Source organism: Thalassophryne amazonica, chromosome 21 (genome assembly GCF_902500255.1).
Source record: "Thalassophryne amazonica chromosome 21, fThaAma1.1, whole genome shotgun sequence".
Classification (NCBI taxonomy): domain Eukaryota; kingdom Metazoa; phylum Chordata; class Actinopteri; order Batrachoidiformes; family Batrachoididae; genus Thalassophryne; species Thalassophryne amazonica.
The window spans coordinates 34,618,807-34,641,063 of NC_047123.1; the positions used below are offsets into that span (position 1 = coordinate 34,618,807).

General features: G+C 41.9%; 1 protein-coding gene across 1 annotated transcript in view; it reads right to left on the reverse strand.

Annotated features, from left to right (window-relative positions):
- LOC117502739 (neurexin-3b-like) overlaps positions 1-22,257 on the reverse strand; it is a 460,000-nt gene that overhangs the window by 39,679 nt on the left and 398,064 nt on the right. The window contains 3 exon segments of the mRNA XM_034161843.1: positions 644-954; positions 4,948-5,037; positions 19,453-19,624. Coding sequence (XP_034017734.1) covers positions 644-954; positions 4,948-5,037; positions 19,453-19,624 — 573 coding nt within the window.

Here is a 22,257-nt window from a genome sequence, read left to right on the forward strand (position 1 = left end):
AACCACTACTGTCATTTGTGCTTCACTTTTTTCTTTACTGCCATCTGTGGGTTCAGAGAATATCACAAGAACGCTCAAACACCAAGTTTAAAACAAATAAATAATAGTGCCCATGTGCTCCATAAAAGTGTATCTAACATTTGATATGATAATTCCCATTCCCAGTCTGTGTTCTTGCATTGTCCCAGTCCACCCAGCTGTACATGGGTAGCAGCCTTGGCTGGGCAAGTAACCTGCATTGGACTGGTGTCCCGTCCAGAGGGAGTCATAGACACCCATCTGCTTCACCAACAGTATCTGGAGATAAGCACCAACCGCAACGGAACTGAGGGCCAATATAGCCCTCAGTTCCGTTTTCTCATTCAAGCGTGGGAAAAAACAAGTCATGTGATAAGTCATATGAATAGGTAACCAATCACAGTATGGGTAGGAATCAGTGAAAAGCAAAAATGGATAAAAAAAAAAAAACAAAGTTCTGTTTGGGAACCTTTTAGAAACAACACTAACAGCTCATCACAGCTGGAGCTGTGACAGACACCTTTTCTTCTCCGAAGGTTGTGCCTGTTCTGGGCCGCGAACACATACACGCCTGATTTTTTGTTTGTTTTTTTCCTGGTACTTTTCACATTAAGTACCACCTTACCTGAATGGTGGGTGGGGAGCGCTGCTTGCGGGTTGTAGTCGTAGAAAGGGTGGTTGTGGTCTCAATAAAGGTTGTCGACATCTCTGGCGGCACCGAGGTGGTGGTGCGTGCTGCACCCCTGCTGGCAGGCACATCACCCACCAGCCTCACGCTGCCATTCACCTTAATGTTGGCGTGGCCGTCGGCAGCCATGTTGAGAACTTTGAGGCCGTTGTAGTAGAGGCCGGAGAGCTGGCCCTGGTAGGGCCGCTTCCCATCATTTCCCCCAATGGAGATGGTGGCCTGAGTGTTGAAGATTGTCAGCTGACGGCCTGGTGGAGGAGGGAGGCGAGGGGGAAGGAGTGTTAATATGATGCAGGGTTAAAGTCGCGCCAAACAACGCTGCTCCATGACATTAAAGAGCAACTAGTAGATTATTAATAACGTAATGTACAGTCATACAGCTGGTCACCCCACTGAGTCTGGTCTGCTTGAGGTTTCTCCCACCCCCCAAAAAATGTACTGTTTATACTCACTACTGCCCCCTATAGGGCATCATTGTGTAGCAGCTCAGACTTGATGTTTTTTTGTGTGGATTGTTCAGATCAATCAATCAATCAATCAATCAATCAATCAATCAATCAATCAATCAATCATTTAGTTCTATCACCCTCTACAGCAGCCAGACGGTGTCCAATCACAGATAAAAAATTCACAAAAATAAAACAATCATACAATAGAGTTAAAAAGGCACATAAAAACAAAAGATGTCGCAGCACCACTATGTATTAAAACCCAGTTTAAATAAATCAGTAAGTCTTGAGCTTCAGTTTAAAAAGTGCTGGGTCAGAAATAGGTCAGATCAGACTTTTTCCCCCCTCTGTGTATGTATTTCTGTGTCTTTTTTGGAAAACATGTCATTATTTATTCTTACAGCTCAGAAATTTAAGCTGAGTAAAAGGTTGCTCTTTAACGCAGTGATGGAACAGTACAAAAACAACACTTTACATTCTCATGTAATGTTTTCAACTGCATTAAAAGGCTGATGATTAAAACTAATGCTGATGCAACATGATATATCATAAAAGCAGTTAATTAGTTTACAGCGACCCAAGCGTTCTGTATAATTTCATGACTATATGTTGTTATTCAAAGCGGAAAAGCTGTCATAGACTGATATTCAAGAAAAAAAAGCAAAACCAAAAATAACTCTGACAAGGGAACATATATGTGCAGGTGTGAAAAAACAAGCGATAAGATATTCCACGGGAACTTTAATCTTTTAATATTTTCTGGTGAAAGCTACATGGTAAAATGACAAACATATATCCAGACAAGCATGTGCATATTGTGATTAAATATGAGCAAAACAAACTGGGTACATGTCACATTGGATTTCATTAGCAGAAGCCTAAATATCATTGTCAAAGCACACACGGCTCATGCATTAAGAAAGAAATGTACACACAATATGGGAATCATAATTAAAATCTCATTTGTCCAATTTAGAGACAGCACTACAAGCCTGTTTTATTTACAACACTGACACACTTTTAATGCATAATAATAACAATCATACACTGGGCATGGAATGACAGGGACAGGACTCTCATATCACAGAAGCCAAAATGAAACAGCACGCGTGGACTCATGCATGCAGCAGTAATGGGACTTTTTTGCCCAGGCCTGTCTGTGTTTTAGCGAATGTTAAAGGGACCTTAAACTGAAACTAAGATGTTTATGAGTGATTAACTTTAAAATGCAGTTTATAATGATATTATGTTGGATACAGTGTGCACGCATGCACACACACGCAAAACCCCCAAGAAAAGGTTACAACATGAACAAGATGTTGATTTGATAATTTGGAGTTAAAGTGGGCAGAGTGCACTTTGGCGGGCTCGGTGTGACACTCAAAAAGGCGCCAATTGGTTCTGAATTGCCAAACAAGCGTGCAGTGAGTGGAACTACAACCCGATAAATTACAGCAGGGAGAAGCACCTGCTACTTGGAAAGGTTTTCTTGGGGACATACCCACTGTTTATTATAGTTGTTATTATTATTGTTATTATTATTTTAAACATTGTAGGGGATCTGAGCCAAATACTTTTCCTTTGCCCTACCACTTTGTCTTTTCCGTTCATAGTAGTGGTAAGGTGAAGGAAGAGGATTGGAACTGGGCCTAAATCTCTCAAAACAATCAGCTTACAGTTATAGCATAGGTAACAACTTCTAAAAACAAATTTTGTATAAAAGAATAAGAGGACATTATACTTAAAGGGCCATTCTGGCAATTCTGATGTTTGGATTAAATGTATGTGCGTTTTTTTTTTTTTGCATACATGACATTGTTGGTTACCACTTTCCAAACCATACAACTGGAACAACTGAACTAAAAAACATCTTTCGTGTCTTTTGTAAAGGACCCTTTACACCATCTGAGCAGCACCTTGACTCGGTTTGGTTTGTGTGTGCTTTTTTTTTTTTTTTTTTTTTTAGCTCAGTCGGACTCCCGGTCGCCTCAGACACATCACATTCAGTGTAACTTTCACTGCCAAACACAGAAAGATTCACTCAGAAATACGTAGTATTGAAGAAGGAGTGCAGGCGGGGCTGAGGTGGCTCAGAGTCCACTGAGCTCCATAAAATAACCAAAATAATAACCAAAAATAACCTTGTTTTTTGGAGTGTCTGAATGATATGGTTGTTTTTAAGTGTGAAACTGATATTAGGGAGTAAAAAAATATGGTATGTAGATATATCTGTGTCATAAATGAATGATCAGACCTTTATGACAAAAATTTAACTGAGGCTTGATGTTTTACAGTGTAAATACTTGCATAAAATAGACTTCTCATCTATTTTGGTGCTGCCTACCTGGCAGCATAAGCAAACGCTTGTCTTCAGTCGCTGTTAAAAGCCCACTGTGATTGAAATTGAATGGCAGCTGGTCACTTTGCTTCTGTCTCTTGTAGTTAACATGACCAAGGGGTGATGGGGAACCCAGCCATGCTTTACAATATTGTAAACAATGTTGTTGCATTGCCCTTTACTGGACAGTCTACGCAATTACATTATTTCCAACAGCCAAAGCATTTTCTGCATTGATTATTTGGTAAAATAAAAGTTTTCATATGGGCAAAAATAAGACCAGTACCGGTAGCGTCGTGAAGGGAGGACTATGTACCAAGTTGTGATAAGCCACAAAATTACACCAAACTCACCCAGGTCCAAGATCAGTTCAGACCCACTGAGTTCAGTTAATTCTGGTACACTAATAAAACCATGGCACCATCGTGGCTTAGTGATTTGCACTATTGCCCACAGTGGCTCACTTTTGGCACCATTGCCACTTTGAGGAAGTGAAGGTCTAGTGGTTAAGCGGCGGGCCTAAGACCAGAGGATCCTCTGTTCAAATCCTTGACAGGCTGGAAAATCACTAAGGGACATCCTTGCTCCCAGTGTGTAGTGGCCACCTTGCATGGCAGCACCTTCACATCGGTGTGTGTGGGTGAGGCATGGATGTAAAGTGCTTTGAGGTTCTGGTTCAGATGGAAAAGTGGCACCCTGTCCTGCTCTTTCTCTTGCCCAGTGATTGCTGTGAACAGCTCCAGTCCCCCATGTCCCTTAACAAAATCTGCCAAAATTTCCTGTATAATTTCCTGTATTTTCTATTGTGTTGGTAGCATGGCCCAAGCAGAGTGTCACCCCTCTGAGTCTGGTCTGCTTGAGGTTTCTTCCTCAAATCATCAGAGGGAGTTTTTCCCTTACCACTGTCGCCTGTGTGCTTGTTCAAGGGGTTGGTAAGGTTAGTCCTTACTTGTGTGAAGCACCTTGAGGAAACTTTGTTGTGATTTGGTGCTATATAAATGAAAATAAATTGAAACTGGAAGTGGGTATAGAAAATGAATGAATGAATAATATAAACAACTTGTTGATAACTATAACTTTCCAGTTGTATGTTTTAGAAAACTGTTGTCCGTAATGTATGTACAGTACACAAACATTATATTAGAAGCAAACATTACAATAGCTGGAATGGTCCTTCAAAATTAATGTTCCAACAATTATGAGATTGTATGAATTTTTACCCAGTCCCTTTAACTGGACACCATGATTCAACAAAATTTAAAAGAATGACAATGACATAAAGAGGGTAGGGGACTAAAAAATGATAAGAAAATAAGGTAAAGAACAAAAATCTGTTAATTTTACTCATTTTACGGGGTTTAAAGGATGGTTATTCATTCTCAGAGGTTGAAGGGAACAAGCCGATGAAATGACAGAAATCAAAGAAACATTTGAGAAGTTCGATAAAGATTTACCTTTCTCCTGAAGCCAATCTTCTACAGGCCGGGTATATTTGAACGGGATTTTCTTATTTGCCATTTGATAGCGCTCAATGTCGCTGTTGCCTTTAAAGTTTGAGAATTTAACAAACAGCTTGAAACAGTTGGCAACAGCAACAGACATCACACATTTATACATTGGTTTATAAAGTGTTTTATCTTTTGTTAGAAATATTTATGAAAGTATTATGGAGATTTTTTTTTTTAGTTGAAGTTTTAAACTTTATACAGCACACTCCACACCTTTATGTAAAATATTCATGGAATTCAAAGCACACATCCATAGCAGTTATGAAAAAGACAAATAACCTGCAAAGAGTCTGTTAGTTTGAATCAATCACATTCATTATATGACATAATAAAGACAAAAGTGAATTTAATCAGTTCATGCATTAACTGAAGCAATCTTAAAGTCATCTATCTGCACTAATTCTCCCACTGGACACCACCTTTTACATTTCAAAGGGCAAAGAATCATCCAGTTTAGTAGCTATTAGGAGAGATGGAGATGTGTCGTGAGATTGCAGGAGAAGAGGTGACGGTGGAGGAAGTGGCGGTTTGAAGTACCACCAATCTAGTGGGTGGGAAGCCCCACAGACACAGATTTCAGGAAGACAATGCATACAAATGAGATCATTACAGACATGATGGGAGACATTTTGGGTAAAAGGCTCTGCAATCTTGGCTCACGTGGTCTCAGTATATGGGGATTACAGATAATAGACTTCTATTACTGGGAATGCCGAGAGTATACTTATTGCATTATTACCTTGGCCAAAGGTTAATGTGTCTACTCATTGATTTGTTTGTTTGTTTCTATTTACTGTTAATTTTAAGCCCCCTGACACTTGCATGACTTTGATGCACGCACGTGCACGCCCTGTGTCGTGCAGGAGAGTAAACTCATCTTTAACGGGTGTAGACCGATCGTGAGAGGGGCGCTGGCACATGTGACTGCGCAAAGAGAATTTCAAAATGTTCAAAAAATCTTTCACTCATGAATGTCTCGCAATGTGGCGTGATCTGCTCACCAACATGACGTGCAGCTCGTCAAGTCGAGTAAAGAAGAAGTCGCAACAGAGCGCAGCTCGTCTGAATGATTATAACGAGATGTTAAATCTATCATAAACATACTTTTACAACTGCACACAAGAAGGAAAGAACATGCAACAGTTTTACCAAGCCATGACAAAATGTGAGAAAGCCATGACAAATAATTACCTTTTTAGACAGCTCCAAAGCTCCAGCTTGTTCAGTACACACGCGCAAACGGCTCCGGCTGGAAGTGATTAGAGCTCTTTTCAGCAGCTAACTTGTAGAGAAAATGATTAATCCACTACAAAATAATTATTTTATATATGCAACGTCCAGTGTAGACCGCGTGGCAGCTGGTGGAACAAAGCGCTGCGTCCAGCTGGGAACACAGCGGGTAGGATCATCACAATGACATTTCTATAAAGTTTCTACAATATACATTGAATGAAGGTATTGACTGAGATCCAGTGGATTCTGACTTTAGATCAGGGGCGCTCAAGTTCAGTCCTCGAGAGCTACCTTCCTGATACTCTTAGTTGTCTCCCTGCTCCAACACACCTGAATCCAATGAAAGACTCGTCAGCAGGCTTTTAATGAGTCTTTTAACGAACCCCTGCTTTAGATGAAACCTGCCAGTCCTACATATCTTGTGACAGACAATCAACAAATCAAGTTCTTGCACACATGCAGTGAAATAACATTTCAAAAAGTACCTCTATTGTAAGAAATAGAACAGTGCTAAAACTCTAGGCTTGTTGACCTTGGATGTGGCGTGCACGTTCCTCATTCCCGGTATGAGAGGATTTCTCATTGTGTATGCACTCAGATGCAATGTTTTTTTGTCTGATGTACAGCTCCTTCTCTGAACACTTTGAAGTATGACAGAAGACTACAAAGCACCAATGCCACCGGTGATGTCACTCTGGACCCAAGTGGGGAGGTATTTGGAAGAAAAAGTGCACTTGCGCGACATCATTTATAGCAGTCCTAAAATGGCAGGAAAATGCATCTAGTTTATCTGCAAGAATTCTCTCAGGTGATTGATCTTTTATAGTGTGTGCATGAGGCAGAAAGAAAGACTTCATCCTGGTTTTTGCACAAATTAGTGCGGTAGTTCCCAAGCTGTTTTCCCTCCATGACCCATTAATATAAACCCATGTCTAATGGGAAACCATGCTCACAGACGTGATGCCTATAATTTGTGAGTAATCAAGGAAGACTTTATTCTACAGCCGATAGTGTTCCAGAGATGATGGGAAGCTTATGTCAATCAGTAAATCATTTATCATCAAATGGTATTTCACTATCACTGATTTCTAGGTAATCTCTTAGGGAAAATAAACAACAAAACAGTTCCCTGTTTCCAGCCGGTGAGGAAAACGTGTAAAAACTGTTGCAAAGGACCTTGAATCCAATGTATACAGGGTGCCAGCAGGTTAATCAGCAACAAGCAGGAATTCCTCCCCGTTCCTTTGATCTCAAGCGGCTTTTGGGGACATCGCTACACTCTGCTGGACAAGAGCCACACAGGAAGGCATGATGACTGCATGCAAATCCAGTGTCTCGGCGAAGACATTTGAGATGGTAGAATGAAGAATAGTGTTGCTAAATGTTGCAAAGTGGGATCGTGTTATGATTGAGCTGGGCTGAATTAAAGGAGAAGCGGTATAACGTGCTCCTTAATGTGAATGCTGGTGCTTGGGGTATGTTTTGATGTTGTACTGGAGTGATTTATTAGGTGACAGACCCCTCATAATGAATGCACCAAAAGATAATTGTCCAACTAATGAGAAATATTTCTCCAGTTTGTCAAGTTGAGATCCTGTCTCTCAAGGTGACTCTCACACCTCCTCCACTGCACTCAAGGTTTGGGAGTTGACACATACGGTGCTTCCTCAAGCATTCATCAATCTTTCAGTATTTTGCGATGATGCATCATCACTTTCAGAGAGCCTGTTATGGCACAACAAATGTAATATTATGCTCTGTCAGCACAGAGACCAACATACTTGAATATTAAATAATGTGAAAGTGTTTCATTCACCACTCACTATGTGGAGCTCACACTCTTACCCTATCTATCTATCTACTTGTATAGATTGATCTATCTGTCATCATCCATTCATCTTTCCATCTATATATGCATCCATCCATATAAAGATTTATCTATCTATCTATAGATCTATCCATCTATCTATCATCCATCTATCCATCATCCGTCCATATATAGATCTATCGATCTATAGATTCATCTATCTGTCCATCATCCATTCATCTTTCCATCTATATATGCATCCATCCATATAAAGATCTATCTATAGATCTATCCATATATCCATCATCCATCCATATATAGATCTATCTATCTATAGATTCAGCTATCTGTCCATCATCCATTCATCTTTCGATCTATCTGTCCATCATCCATTCATCTTTCCATCTATATATGCATCCAGCCATATAAAGATCTATCTATCTATAGATCTATCCATCTATCTATCATCCATCTATCCATCATCCATCCATATATAGATCTATCGATCTATAGATTCATCTATCTGTCCATCATCCATTCATCTTTCCATCTATATATGCATCCATCCATATAAAGATCTATCTATAGATCTATCCATATATCCATCATCCATCCATATATAGATCTATCTATCTATAGATTCAGCTATCTGTCCATCATCCATTCATCTTTCGATCTATCTGTCCATCATCCATTCATCTTTCCATCTATATATGCATCCAGCCATATAAAGATCTATCTATCTATAGATCTATCCATCTATCTATCATCCATAAATCCATCATCCATCCATATATAGATCTGTCTATCTATAGATTCATCCATCTGTCCATCATCCATTCATCTTTCGATCTATCTGTCCATCATCCATTCATCTTTCCATGTTATGGTTTTGAACCCTGGAACACTAGGAACTGGACCCCAGAATGCAGATGCCAAAAACAAGGATGAGTACGGTGCAAATCAAGGTGTTTATTTACAGAAGACAAGTGAAAAAACTAGGAATATTTAACTGTCCCAAAAAATCCAAAAATACTTCTCTGACTAACAGAGGTGAAGTGAAAAAACACAGCAGAATCAAAAACTCAAAAAGCTTTCCAAAAGACAGAGACTAAAAATGTGATAACATAAAACAACTGTCAAAACGTGACAGCGAGGAAAGCACCTTTATAAAACAGACCTTCAGTGAAGTTGGAACCTGCGGAATAGCAAATGATCAGCTGTGTGGCAAAAGGAGCTTCTTCTGTGGCAAGACGTGTGGCAAAAAACAATCGACCAGCACCAGCCCTGATCCAAGTGACACGTAAATAACAAACAGAATTAATGACAACTATGACCAACACGTGCGAATGGAAACACAGGAGGCACGTGACAAAAAAGAAATCAATCAGTATTGAAAGATAACAAAATATTCTGATTGGGTGGAGAAATAAACTGAGCACAAAACCAAGAAAAGTATAACAATATCGTGATGACTCAAACAATCAATAAGGGAACTTCAAAATGTTTTACAGGAGGAAATAAACGCTACATGTGCGAGGCGCGGAGCTCTCGCATGACAGCCGTCACATAACCCGCCCTCAGCTGACAGCATGAGAAGGCGGAAGCTTCACAAAGACAACTGTAAAAACAAACCGAGCGCGGGCTGACCCAGAACCCGAGGAAACGTGGACAAACATGAACTAAGGGAGAAATATAACGAAAAACCAAAACCGTGGGCGGAACCTACTGGATCACAACAACTGGGGCAACCCCCAGAAGCCGCGGGAAAGAAAGGAAACCCCGGTCCCTGTATACAGCAGAAAAAAACAACAACAAAAAAACAACCTTGCTTTTTGTTTCAAACGTTTCCATGACTATATTTTCCACCAACAAAATAAACTTTTATTGGTCTAAGATGTACAAACACAACATGAACATTGAAGCATTTTGGTGTTGAGCTGAAGTCTGAATGTGTATCACAGTTTGAAGCAGATGGGAGTCTACACCAACCCCCTCCCCCCCAATCACCCACCCACCCCTTGGAGGATGCCAGCCCATCACAGGTTAGCCAGGCCTGGTACCCATGTATATCTGGGTGGACCGGGACAATGCAAAAGAAGAAGGGTGATGTACAAGGACACTGACAGCCTGGAATTGATCCTCGAGTTATATATTGGGAGTCTAACTCCAATCCCACAGAGTCTCCTACTCTATACCAAGCACACATTAATATTTAAAAGGTCTCAATACAGATCTCTCATTTCCTGAGACAGGCCATCCTCACATATTAAAACCGTCTTTGTTTTTTGGTTGTTTTTGTGTCTCTGTTCATTTCATGTAAGCTCCTTTTTGCCATAATACATGCATTCACCATTTTCCCTCCCAGCAAAAACAGTGACTAAATGTTTCCCCTTCGGTGGCAGCTATTCAGTCAACACAAACACTGGCTCGGTGACAGTCATCTGTTGGTTTCTTGCTTCATTTTCTTCTGTTTTCCTGCCAGACTAATCTCACTGGGGTTCCATCATATAGGCCCGGTGCTGAGAGTGTACCAAAACTGTGAAAACGGTAACGGTGACAGCCTCGCGGCTTTCTCTCCATTTGGGGATGATGAGGACAATTGATATACCTCAGTTGTGTCCAAAAATCATCATTTCCCAGCTCAGTGCTGTGCTGGCTGTTGCAGCCCCTCCCGCCGGTTATCAATATCCTACACCTCCCACCTCCTTGCTAATCTACACCTGGCTTTCCTCTGCTCTTATCCAGCTATTCATACATTTTCTATTGAGCCAAGTTTTTTTTCCTCACTCTCTTCAACCCACCATCCATCCAGTCATCCTGCACCGCTTCACCCCCCGCACTCCCACCCTTCTATTCTCTTTCTCTGTCTCTCCACAGCAATACAATCACTCGTCCTTGCTCTTCTTGGCTGCATCAGTCCTCTTCAGCTGCAGCCACAATTCTGGTGACATTTATCTATATTTCACTCACTCTCCATTCTCTTTCTCTTCTCTCCTTCTTTATGCATCTGTCCGTCTATATATCTGCTTTTTCCTCTCTGGTAGGAAGCTATTTTTTGTCATTTAGTCCAATGATGCTCCTGATACTGCATTTCTACTCATATTCGCGCCATCCTCCTTCCATTATCTTTCAGACGTCAGACAAAATCGGAGAGTAAATTGATCATTTATCAGGTTGCTCTGAGGTTTATGGCATTAAAAGGACAAATTAGGAGAGCAGACTTCTTCACTTATCAAGGAGAGACTGGTTCGACACACGTCTCCTCCATTACTGTGTATGTGGTGTGTGGGGACAGTGAAGACACAGAGGGTCACACTGCACTGAAAGTTCAAATTTGTCTCACACTGTGCAGTGCAATGACCTTTATATGCGCAGCCATGAAAGGTTAATGCTGATAAACACACATTTCAGAATTTCCACAACTGTGCAAAAACAAATCACTTCACTGTTGAGACCAAAGTGGAAAACACAAAAGTGGGAAAATATCCACTTCCAAATCCAGCTGTCTGCTGTGGGATAAAATAAGAATGGAAAGGTGGCAGCCTCGATATTAGAGAAGTGGACTTCTTGGATCAATTGTACATGAATTGAGTACACAAATTACGGGCATTTGTTGTCGTCCGCAACAAAAATGGCCAAAAATGACAAATGTCCCAGTATGAATTACGGATATATTAATAATATATAGCGAATATATGATGAACAATCACGGTTATATAACGCATGTAGTGAGGAAACTGATCCGACACATTGAGATTATCACAGCAGTATTATGGGTGTATTATGAATGCATCACGCACGTGTTGCGCGTGCACGACATCTGCATTGCGGTCATAAAATAAGCTCACTCGGGCCGTCGGCATCACTATTCACACCAACAATACAGCCTCTGGAGCAAGTGCTGGACTTGGACAAGTTGATCACAGAGTTAATGTTCATGTTGTCATGCGAGGGTTAACTGTTCATGAGTTTGGGGAGCGGGAGGGGGGAAGCCGCTTGGGGTGTGAGACGGTGTTTTTTTTTGAGAGTGTCACAGAAAACAGACTTCAGTGTGAGTTGTGGCTAAACAGCAACTCTTCCTTTTGTTGGTGTTAAATAAAAGTCCTGGATTGCAGCAGTTACTTCTCTGTGGATTTACACAGCCGGACCGGCACTGACTGGCAGGTATGTCGCTTTCTGCTTTGGGTTTACGTGACGTGTTTGTTATGCATTCACAGATTGTCCGCAAATCAGCTGCAAAGCAGATGTAATAAATTGTTCATGTTCATGGCCAATTTGTATGCATTCGCTACAACTTATTTTAGTTTGTGATGTGGACATGATGGGCACGATATATATCTGTTTTAGACACTGTCCCAGTCCACTGCCAAGCCACAAATCCTTGTCAGTTGCGGATATCAGCGGTTAACGGCAGATATACAGCGCAAAGAGTGAGTATGTATTGTGTATGAATTGAGTATGTATGGAGTATGTAAGGCGGATGTCATCCGCATTCAGATTTTTGAACAGCTCAAAAATCCTGGCTGCGGACATGCGTGCCTCTGCGGATGATCACGGGCGTGTTCGTATGACGGCCGACACATACAGGCATGTGACACGGATATTGCAAATGTTTGGCGAATATGGGCCAATTTTGTGCGCAATCCATACGCAAATCCTCCTAAACACCAGTGGGACAGGGCCCTTAATCCTTAGGTTTCTTCCGGTTTGCAGCTGAGTGATTTGTACTGCAGCTTCCTGACACAGGCGTGTTAATGAGTGAATCAAAGTGTCAGAAATACAATCCATTTAAGATTTATTTATGGCTGCATTTCAAGACAAAGACTTGTTTCAAATATTGGCATCTGTCAAGGTGTGAAGGCAGTAACATTGTGGGTATCAGTGCACAGAACAAGCTTCTCTATCTCTGTGCGCTGAAATACACACCAGGCTGTTGTTGTTATGACCGCCACAAATGATGGAACACGCGCATTCTCCCTGAGGTCCGGGAAGAGTGTAGTTGGGCCAGTGGTCATTCATTTGAGACAACTCCGGAACCTCAGGCAGCTCCGGCAAAACGTGGGGCAGAATTTCTGGCTCGCTCGGGTAATGCGTTCATTCAGAGACGCATACAAAAAGATAACGTGATGCAAAATCAAAATGTGCATGGAATCAGAGTGCTATACAAAGAAACTGGAACCTTCTCAAAAAACAGAGTGTCACAAAAGTACACAATTGCAGAAGAGATGTGCAGCCCTGATGCACATTGCCTGGAAAAGGATGAGAAATGTGGATAAAAAGGACTGCAAAGACAAAACAATAAGGGCAGTGTTGAAAGGATTGGAATAATTACAGGATGAATATACAAACAAAAACACACATTCAACACTCATAAGCTGCAGATGCCTGATATATGGTTGCATATAATCGAGTTTGTGTCGTGCACAAGTCCTGCACAATCTTCCTCCAACTTAAGATGAAATGGAGATTTCTTTATACAGCCAACTTGGTTTTGGTTTTGTGGAAAATGCAAGTGCAATACTTACTGATTTTACACAAGAGATGCAGGGCAATGGTTCTCAGAAGGTCCTCAGGGATCAGTGCCCGACATATTTTCCATTTGTCCCTGCTGTACCCACAACTATTTAGCTGGTTCAGATGTGTTCAGCCAATCAACTGCTGGTACGGGTGTAAGTGAAGCAGGGAGGATTAGAAAATATGAAAGGTACAAGTCCCCAAGAAATGTTATAGAGGATGTCTAAATGCAAAAAAAAAAAAAAATAAAATAAAATCCTCCATGTCTCCTCTACCGCTGTGCAATTCATAATTAAAATCTCGTCAGGGTGTAAAAACATTCTGCTGCCACTGCAAACTGATCCTAAGGCTTCTGTATTTTGTTGGGATAACTTTGCAAACACCAGTATCAAGACGCTCAATTTACACACCTCCAGGCTATTTGCAAGCAGCTTTGACTGACAAGCAAACCACTTACACCTCTGTCCTCGCTTATTCCCCACCAGAGAGAGCGCGGGCATGCCCAGATCCGCTAACTGTTTATTGAACGACCTGAGAGCCCTGTGGCGACTGCTGCCTTCGGGTTGAGCATCAGGAGTGTGACAAAAGCAGTCGATGAGTCTGCACCCTAACACGTAATTACTCATGAAATGACAACGCCTTTACAAGGAGGGAGGAGGGGGGGGAAGAAAAATCAATCATTGCTGAATTACTATCACCAAGTGTCCTGCAAATTACCTGTGCAGAAAAGAAAAAGAAATTACCATGCATTCGATTCTCCAACCTGAAGTGCATTCCAAGACAATGGCACGTGGGCAGAAAAGGAAAGAAAGGAAACAAATGTCAATGGGATGATTTGGAAAGAATCCAAGGCTAAAACACTATACTGAACAACCAGAACTCAAGGCACTAGACTCAGCTACAGAGAGTACCGGGTGCCAAAATCCAAACCCTCACCTGTGTCGTGACACCTGGGTAATGGATCAAGTAGGGGATTGCCTGTTGGGGTTAAATATGGTGGGGACCTTGCTTGCCCTGTGGCTGCTACAGTAGCCATGAAGGCCCAACAGGAATCCTGAACACGAGACGGCTAAGGGGGATCTGATGAAACAAGATATCCTCAACAGCGGATCAGCCCATGAGGTGATGGCTTGTAACCCAAAGGCTGTGAAGGTGGATGAAGGCTGTAGCAGGGCCTTAGACCCTGATCATCTAGGCCCAGACCGGTCTCAGCCATTGCAGCAGGCCACAGATCTGTCAAGGATCGTGTGCAACAATATTCCTACGTTAAACAAACTCATGCATAGGTGTCTCTGGATTGACCCTGGATGTAGAATTCCACCATCCCATCCAGGAATCTACCTTGAGACAGTCTTCCTCACTATCAAGGGATTGAAACGACGACGACAAAAGTAGCATCACAATTCATCACAACTCTGAGCTGCTGAACCCTCCATGGTGTCTCATTCTTATTTTAATCATCTCTTAGACAATGGTTGAGTGCAATTTGGGCTCAGTCACACATTTTTCCAATTCTGGTGGCAGAGAACACTGGTGCTTCTGTAATAAACACAGTCAAACTCAGTCAAACACTGAGAATGGAAATTATGCTTGAAATTGTTGACTGGCTCTAATTTTTGTTATGTTACTACTGTGCTACTAAGGGTTAATATATAACCCTTTGCACATTTTTAAATGATTACAAAAAGAGAATAGGTAAAATATTATAGAAACATGTTTACGATTGATCATGAAAACTCTACTATCAAAACAATCTAGTATATTGACATAAAATGTAAAAACTTAAATATTTTTGAAACAGTTGGCAATCAGCCATTTTTATTGTCACCTTTGATTTCAGCCAAAATCCATCATAAATAGTACATTTGTAGTACATAGTAGTTTGTTTTCTCCGTAACATGTCCTAAATCTGAGCCTGTGCAGGATTCTTCATGGTTTTGAAATGTAACAAGTGCGTGCACGTTGACATCAGTATGTGTCGTCTCAATTTTTGTTGAAATAGTTTCTGACTGTGGACACTGTTGGACGCTGCAGTATCCAACAATGTCCTATTTTCTGACAACACCTGTGTTAAACCAATTACTGCATATTAGAAGCACTAAAGCTGCCAACTTCACTCCTGTAGCGCCGACTCCACCAAGAAGTACGTCCTTTGCGGTAAAGACTATAAAACATCCAGAGCACTTCAAAAATGATGCGTTTGTCCTCTGACACAAATATGTACAATACCACAACACATCCTGTACCAGTTCTGACATGAGATGAGTCCCTGTAATGGAAAAGCACCTTATGAAGGTGAGAAGGAGTGATTCAATTAATACACAAAGATACCGACCAATAAAACTGTCCACAAACCGTGAAGAGTTCCATCATTGTGAAAGGGAGCGGTGATTAAAAATGACCTACTACATTATGTTCCTCTGTTCGGCCATGAAAGAATGAACGTGAGAGCTGAAGTATGAGGAAGCCAAAGAGACACCGTGTGCAAATTTTTGCCATAGTGTGTGAGTTTTTGCAGTATTACCGGAGCTGTAATGCAGTTATGAAACATGTCTAACTTTATTTGGTCAAAAGAAAGCAAAAGACAGCCAATGGCTAAAAAAAGCTAGCGACAGAAGAGATTAGCATCACCTGCGTTGGCGTTGAACCAGACCAAATGTCCTCTGTGAAGCCGGAGTTGTAGGGCGGCTGAAACATAGGTCTGAGAAATGAAAGGGGTCAACTCCTGCTTCTGTGTGCTGGACCGCGATCATATCAGCATTGTTATTTATGTTTTTGGTCACATTTGGTGAAAAAACAAACATTTTATGTTGTATTCTTGGACCTATTTTGGTTTACGTTCATAGTATGACAGAGCTTTTCGGAAAGTCCGTTATTGTGAAACACAAAGACCATTTAATCTTCTATATTTCATATTTACTCTGCATCTGTTGCTGCTTGACTACCTCTCGCTGCCGCGACCCAATTCCACCTCGGAGATCAATGAAGGTTCACATTATCTTTTGTCATCCCAACTTATTCCTGTCTCAACTGCCACTTTGTGCCACTGTTGGATCCCTGTGTGTCTATTGTGTGTGACTAAGTGAAATTGAAGAGTAGGTAATGGGGACCCTGAAAACAAAGACCTCTCCTGAGTCGGCTGGCATAGAGACACAGATATCACAGACCACGAGAACCAACTCAATTTAATGGACTGTTAAGTAGAAGCACGAGAGGGAATCTTTTTTCCTTACCGTACTTCCTTTTCCTACTGTCTTACTTTCTCTCACTTGCTCTTCTAACTAGCTGAGCAGTACATCTCTATTCCAAATGAAGGGAGTGTAGTGCTTCCAAATGGAGGGAGTTCGGTTTGATGACCCCATTTGTATTCTACTGCTGTGCAGCTTGCACTGACCTGGGAATGAGAGATATAAGCAGCAGCTTCATCTGCCCAACAGGCCACCCTCGGTTTTCTGGCTCTATTCTTTTTGTTTTTTGCTTGACGACAGACCAAAAGCCTTTTGGTACTTTTCAATCCCTTTCCAAAAACGAACTACCCAGATGTTGCGTTGTTATTCCCTCTTACTTGGGCTGTTCCTCGCCTGTGGAGTCTTGCATGATGACATAAATGTTGAGTGTTTGAGACTTATAGCAGGTGGCGGTTTCTGCATGTCTCTTAGGATGCGATCACATTTGGCATTGACAATACACATTTTAGCCACATGGTCCAGTGGGCTGTCTGACTGTATAGTCGGGAGACTTGGACGCTAACCAGTGACCTAAATGACAAGTAGATGTCTTTGGCACTCTGGCTCTTTGCAGAATCCCCAGTACCATGTGGAATTAACGCAATTTCCCAGACCTGATCTGGCCTGGTCTCGTGTGATAGCTGGGACAAGAAACTCGGGAATGTATTCCTAGTCATTGTGTGTCGGTATGAGGCTAACTGTCATACACACACACAGCTAATAGTAATCAATTTTTTTTTGTAAATTCTCCAACCAAGGAGCAGCCTCACATTAACAGATAATTCCATAAATCAATGAACAGCATTTTCCTAGAAGTGAGCTTCTCACAATTGTTTTCATGCTAACTACCGTATTTTCCGCACCATAAGGCGTACCTAAAAGCCTTAAATTTTCACAAAAATCAGCCGTGCGCCTTATGTGCGCACTGAATTCCAAAATCTATAAAAACGACCATCGTTGTCTTTGACCGTCAGAATATCAGACCATTTCCCACTGACACAAGGACGTAATATGTAAAGTACGTACGCTAGCAGCGTAGACTACGTACCCTGGCAGCGATAAACCAATCGGAGAACATTACGTAATACGTAAAGTATGTACGCTGGTAGCGCAGAGTACATACGTTGCCAGCGATAAACCAATCAGAGAAGAGTCCGTGAGTCCATGGTACGTACACTTACCTCCGTCACTCCTCCGGTAGTTACCATATACTACAGGTATCCTGCAAAACAACATTTGTTTGTCTAAGGACCCCGAAAATGGCGCCAGCGAAGAGACATGCTTACGAGGCACAATTCAAACTGCAGGCTATCAGTTACGCGGTTGTTCATGGGAATAGAGCAGCTGTGAGAGGAAACAAGAAAATGAACTGCGCCAAGTTAAAAAGACCAAACGGAGTTTCCGCAGAAACAAAGCGAGGTGGCCACACACACAGAAGATGAAGACTTCGATGGATTTGTGACAGAACCATAACAAAAAATAATGTGAGTACCATATTGTTAAATACCGGTAGTTCAAAGTTGTTAAAAAGTTCAAATAAACTCACCGTTTTGCTTCCGTGACCTTTTTTTTTTTTTGTAGACTATATGTTTTAGCGTGCGCCTTTTGTAAGGGTTAAGTACCCGCTAATTGAGGCTGCGCCTTATAATCCGGTGCGCCTTTTGTAAGGGTTAAGTACCCGCTAATTGAGGGCACGCCTTATAAGCTGGTGTGCCTTATGGTGCAGAAAATACGGTACATAACAACTGGCGACACCACCTGGGAAGCCTCAGCGAAACCAGGCTAGGCCAGCTAACCAGCTACCTACTGCACTCGCTAATTAGATTATAAATGACAAAATGTTTGTACAGCTGAGTGCAAATAACATTTGGAACACTTTATGCTCCAGCAGACCAGGATTTTATAATAACGGCTTTTATATGGCACCAAAATACATCATTGTCATTTGATTGGTGGATTCTATGTCAAGTGACAATCATTATTTGTTCCTCTGTATGGGTGACATCACTAGCGTGCATTTTTGGTACAATCCGTGTATTTTCTCCTGTCCATTACGCACTGTTGCACAAGTCCCTCATATAGTCTCGCAAAAATGCTTTCGTGATACAATGAAGCTAAAGCCAGCGGTGGCGGTGTTCATGGGGACATCTTGAGAAGCTGTTGAAGCCCTGTCTGATGAAGAACTGAATAGGTTCTTGTCACGATTTTTCACTGGATTTAAGAAAGGAGACGTGAGGCGTCATACAAAACAAATAATGAATCATTTCCATTCATGCAGGAGTAATAATTTTTCATGGCTTGAAAGATGAAATGTACCATTGAACTCAGCTGATCCCTCGTGAAATGGTATGTTCCATCTTCAAACTTGCTTCAAGCTTGCTTGCTTCCAATTTGTTTGTAAGAAAATTTGTTTGTGAGAATGGGAAAGTGGGTCCAAACTTTCAACTGACACTGTTCATTAAAAACACCATTTAAACAACTGAAATTTTCTCAGATTTTTTCAGTCTGGATGCCAAAAATTCATTCTTAATTGGATTTTTTTGCCCTTTAATTGAAGAAATAGGTGACATCCAGTGGCAGTAAAACTAAACTCAACACTATTATTATTTATTGCAACAAAAAACAGAACAAAAAACAGATCAAACTAGTGACATAATGAAACAATACCTGAGGGGAAGTGCTCGTTGACTGGCCAGTTGTCCACCTGCAAAGTTGCATTGCCACCGTTCCTGGTGAATCGAACCAAATGGTATTTGCCATCATTTATCGCTGTGTTTGTCTCCTTCACACTTATGTCCACTGTCCCAATGTTGAAAGTCACACCTACTTTGCCTTGCTCCTGCAAAAAAACAGTGAGAAGAGCAGAAATAACTCAGTTATAGGTCCATGAATGCAAATGGCAACAAAATTACATAACTCAACGAATAATTGACCACGCAAACACATTCTTGGTAAACACGTTTATGAGTTCAAATCTGTGCTGCCTGTCAAAGCTAGCCCAATTTGCACATTCCACCTATTGTTGTGCACTAATTAAGTAATTACACAATAATCTATGTGTAAAACATTCAATAATGCGACTTGGATGAATGCCCACAGTTGGTGTTAATAGTGAACTACTTGTAGAACCTGAAGACGCTAGCATGCTACGCTTCATTATACCACGTAATGTGATGAAAATAGGCTGCCAGCAGAGATTGTAATGATGAGTAATGCTCCCTGCAGCTCGACGTACCAAAACAGGATGGACACCTTTTCTGCTGTAGTCCTTGCGAACTGGATGAATACCATATGTTTGGTTTAGCTTTTGATACTAAACCAGTTTTAGCATATCCATAAATTCCGATCCCTCACCGTCAGTCCCTTCAAACCCTCTAAATTTCATGAGCTGTCGGTGTGTTTTATTGTGGCTGCTTGAGTATTCATGGGCATGTAGGTGTTACAAGCAAAAGGTTTTAAAGCAGAGGCAGGGCATGAGTGTCGACAGGAAGAGCTGCGTTTTCTATGTCATTTGTTTTAATCCCCCAAAGGGAATCTCTCTGTGTAATTACCTACTTTCAAAACCTGGAGCAGAGGGACGGCTTCTCATAACAAATCCAAAATTAGGAAGACTTGCAGGGCCAGACACATTTTGTTAATTGATCAATTGAGACACTTGCCCTACATGGCTGAAAATTACGATAAAGACCTTGTTGATGCCACACAGTTGATCTGGCAAATGGCATTGGCACTTCAACAACGCCAATGAAAACACACATGAAGCTGCTCTGCTCTATTTAATTTAACCGGGCTCTTCTTAAAAAACACACTCAGTAAGGTCAAACTACAACTACAGGTGCAATCTGCAGGCTGAATTAATGAATTTGTTTTTGCTGTGTTATGAAAATGACAATGTAAAAAGAAAATGTGTTTTTCAAGCAAAAACACCAGCGTGTGTTGGCATGGTTGTAAGTGCACAGTGGCTGGAGGAGCAGAAGAAGGCTGAACAAGAGCACACCAATGTTTGAAGATATCAGCAGGTAAAAGCCCATCCTGATGAGACACTTTATGTTGTGAAAGTGTAGGTACACGGACCCACAACAGGGGGCGCAATGAACGGACAATGGAGAAAAGTAAGAACAAGTTTTACTGTTGTGAAAATAGCACAACTGATACAACAATTAGCAATTTGGAGGTGTAAGCCGAAATCTGCTGGTGTCTTGTGGGCAGGCCCGAAGGTAGGAGACGTCCGTCCTAGTTGAACCGGAACCACCCAGATCTCCTCTGCCACCGAAACCCAGAAGTACTGGAACCGCCAAGTCCCGAATTCCCAGGTGGCCACTGCCTCCGCTCGTCGGATCCGGTACTGCTGGCGGGAAAGAACACAAACACACAGGTTGGGATGCGACCGCACCCAGTAGATGAGAGGGGCAAAGCCGCCTCCACCTCTTGTCACACTGAAGCAGGAAAGGTGAGTACTTATCCGAACACTTGGCCTTCCGCTGTCCTGAAAAGTTTACAAAGTATCGTCACAAAGATACAGTATCTGTTGCAGAGGTGATTACCTTAAACTCAAGGTGATATCTCGGCACTGAGGTGGAGACGCTGTCCTGCTGATATACCTCCGTACTGAGTGAAGTCAGCTGTGTCCAGTAATGGGTGACAGCTGTCACCCTGGCTGCTCTCATCAGGCGGCGGCGCCCTCTGGTGCCTGGAGCCCGCACTCCAGGCAGGGCGCCCTCTGGTGGTGATGGGCCAGCAGTACCTCCTCTTCAGCGGCCCACACACAACACTTTACAGCTTTTCCTCATTGGGAAATGGTGGAGTTGGGCTAGAATTCATGGAAGTACAGGTTAGGGAATTGTGTGCGTATTCCACCCACAGCAATTGCTGGTACCAAGTAGAAGGATTCTGGTTGGCCAATTATTGTAGGGCCGACTCCATCACCTGATTTAGTCTTTCTGCCTGTCCAGTAGTCTGTGGCTGAAACCTAGAACTGACTGTGGCTGCCAAAGATGAACAGAACTCCATTCAACTGGGAGAAGGAAACTGGGGACCCTTGTTCAAGATGACAGAATGCCATGCAATGAAATACATGGAACCAGACTTCAGCTGTGTCCTTTGCTGATTCCTGTTTGTGCACAGGAACAAATGAGATCATCTTGGAAAAGAAGTCATAATGGCATTACCATGTTCTCATCCAAAAGTGTCAAACCATGAACAAAATCAATGGAAATATATGATCAGCAGTGATGAGGAAGTGAGTGGAGAACACTCACTGCTGCCCGAAGGGATTACGTATGCTGGGAGCAGATGGGACATTCTCTTGCATAGCACTCTCCAAAGACATCAAGCATCTTCTTCACTCTAGGATGGAAGATGAATTTTGAGGAGTGGCCCCACTGGAGAATCACTGAGGAAAATGCATTTGGGAATGAGGTATCTCTGTGGCCAGGAGCTAGGCTACTTGGAGAAGGTAGCTCCAACCTTCTC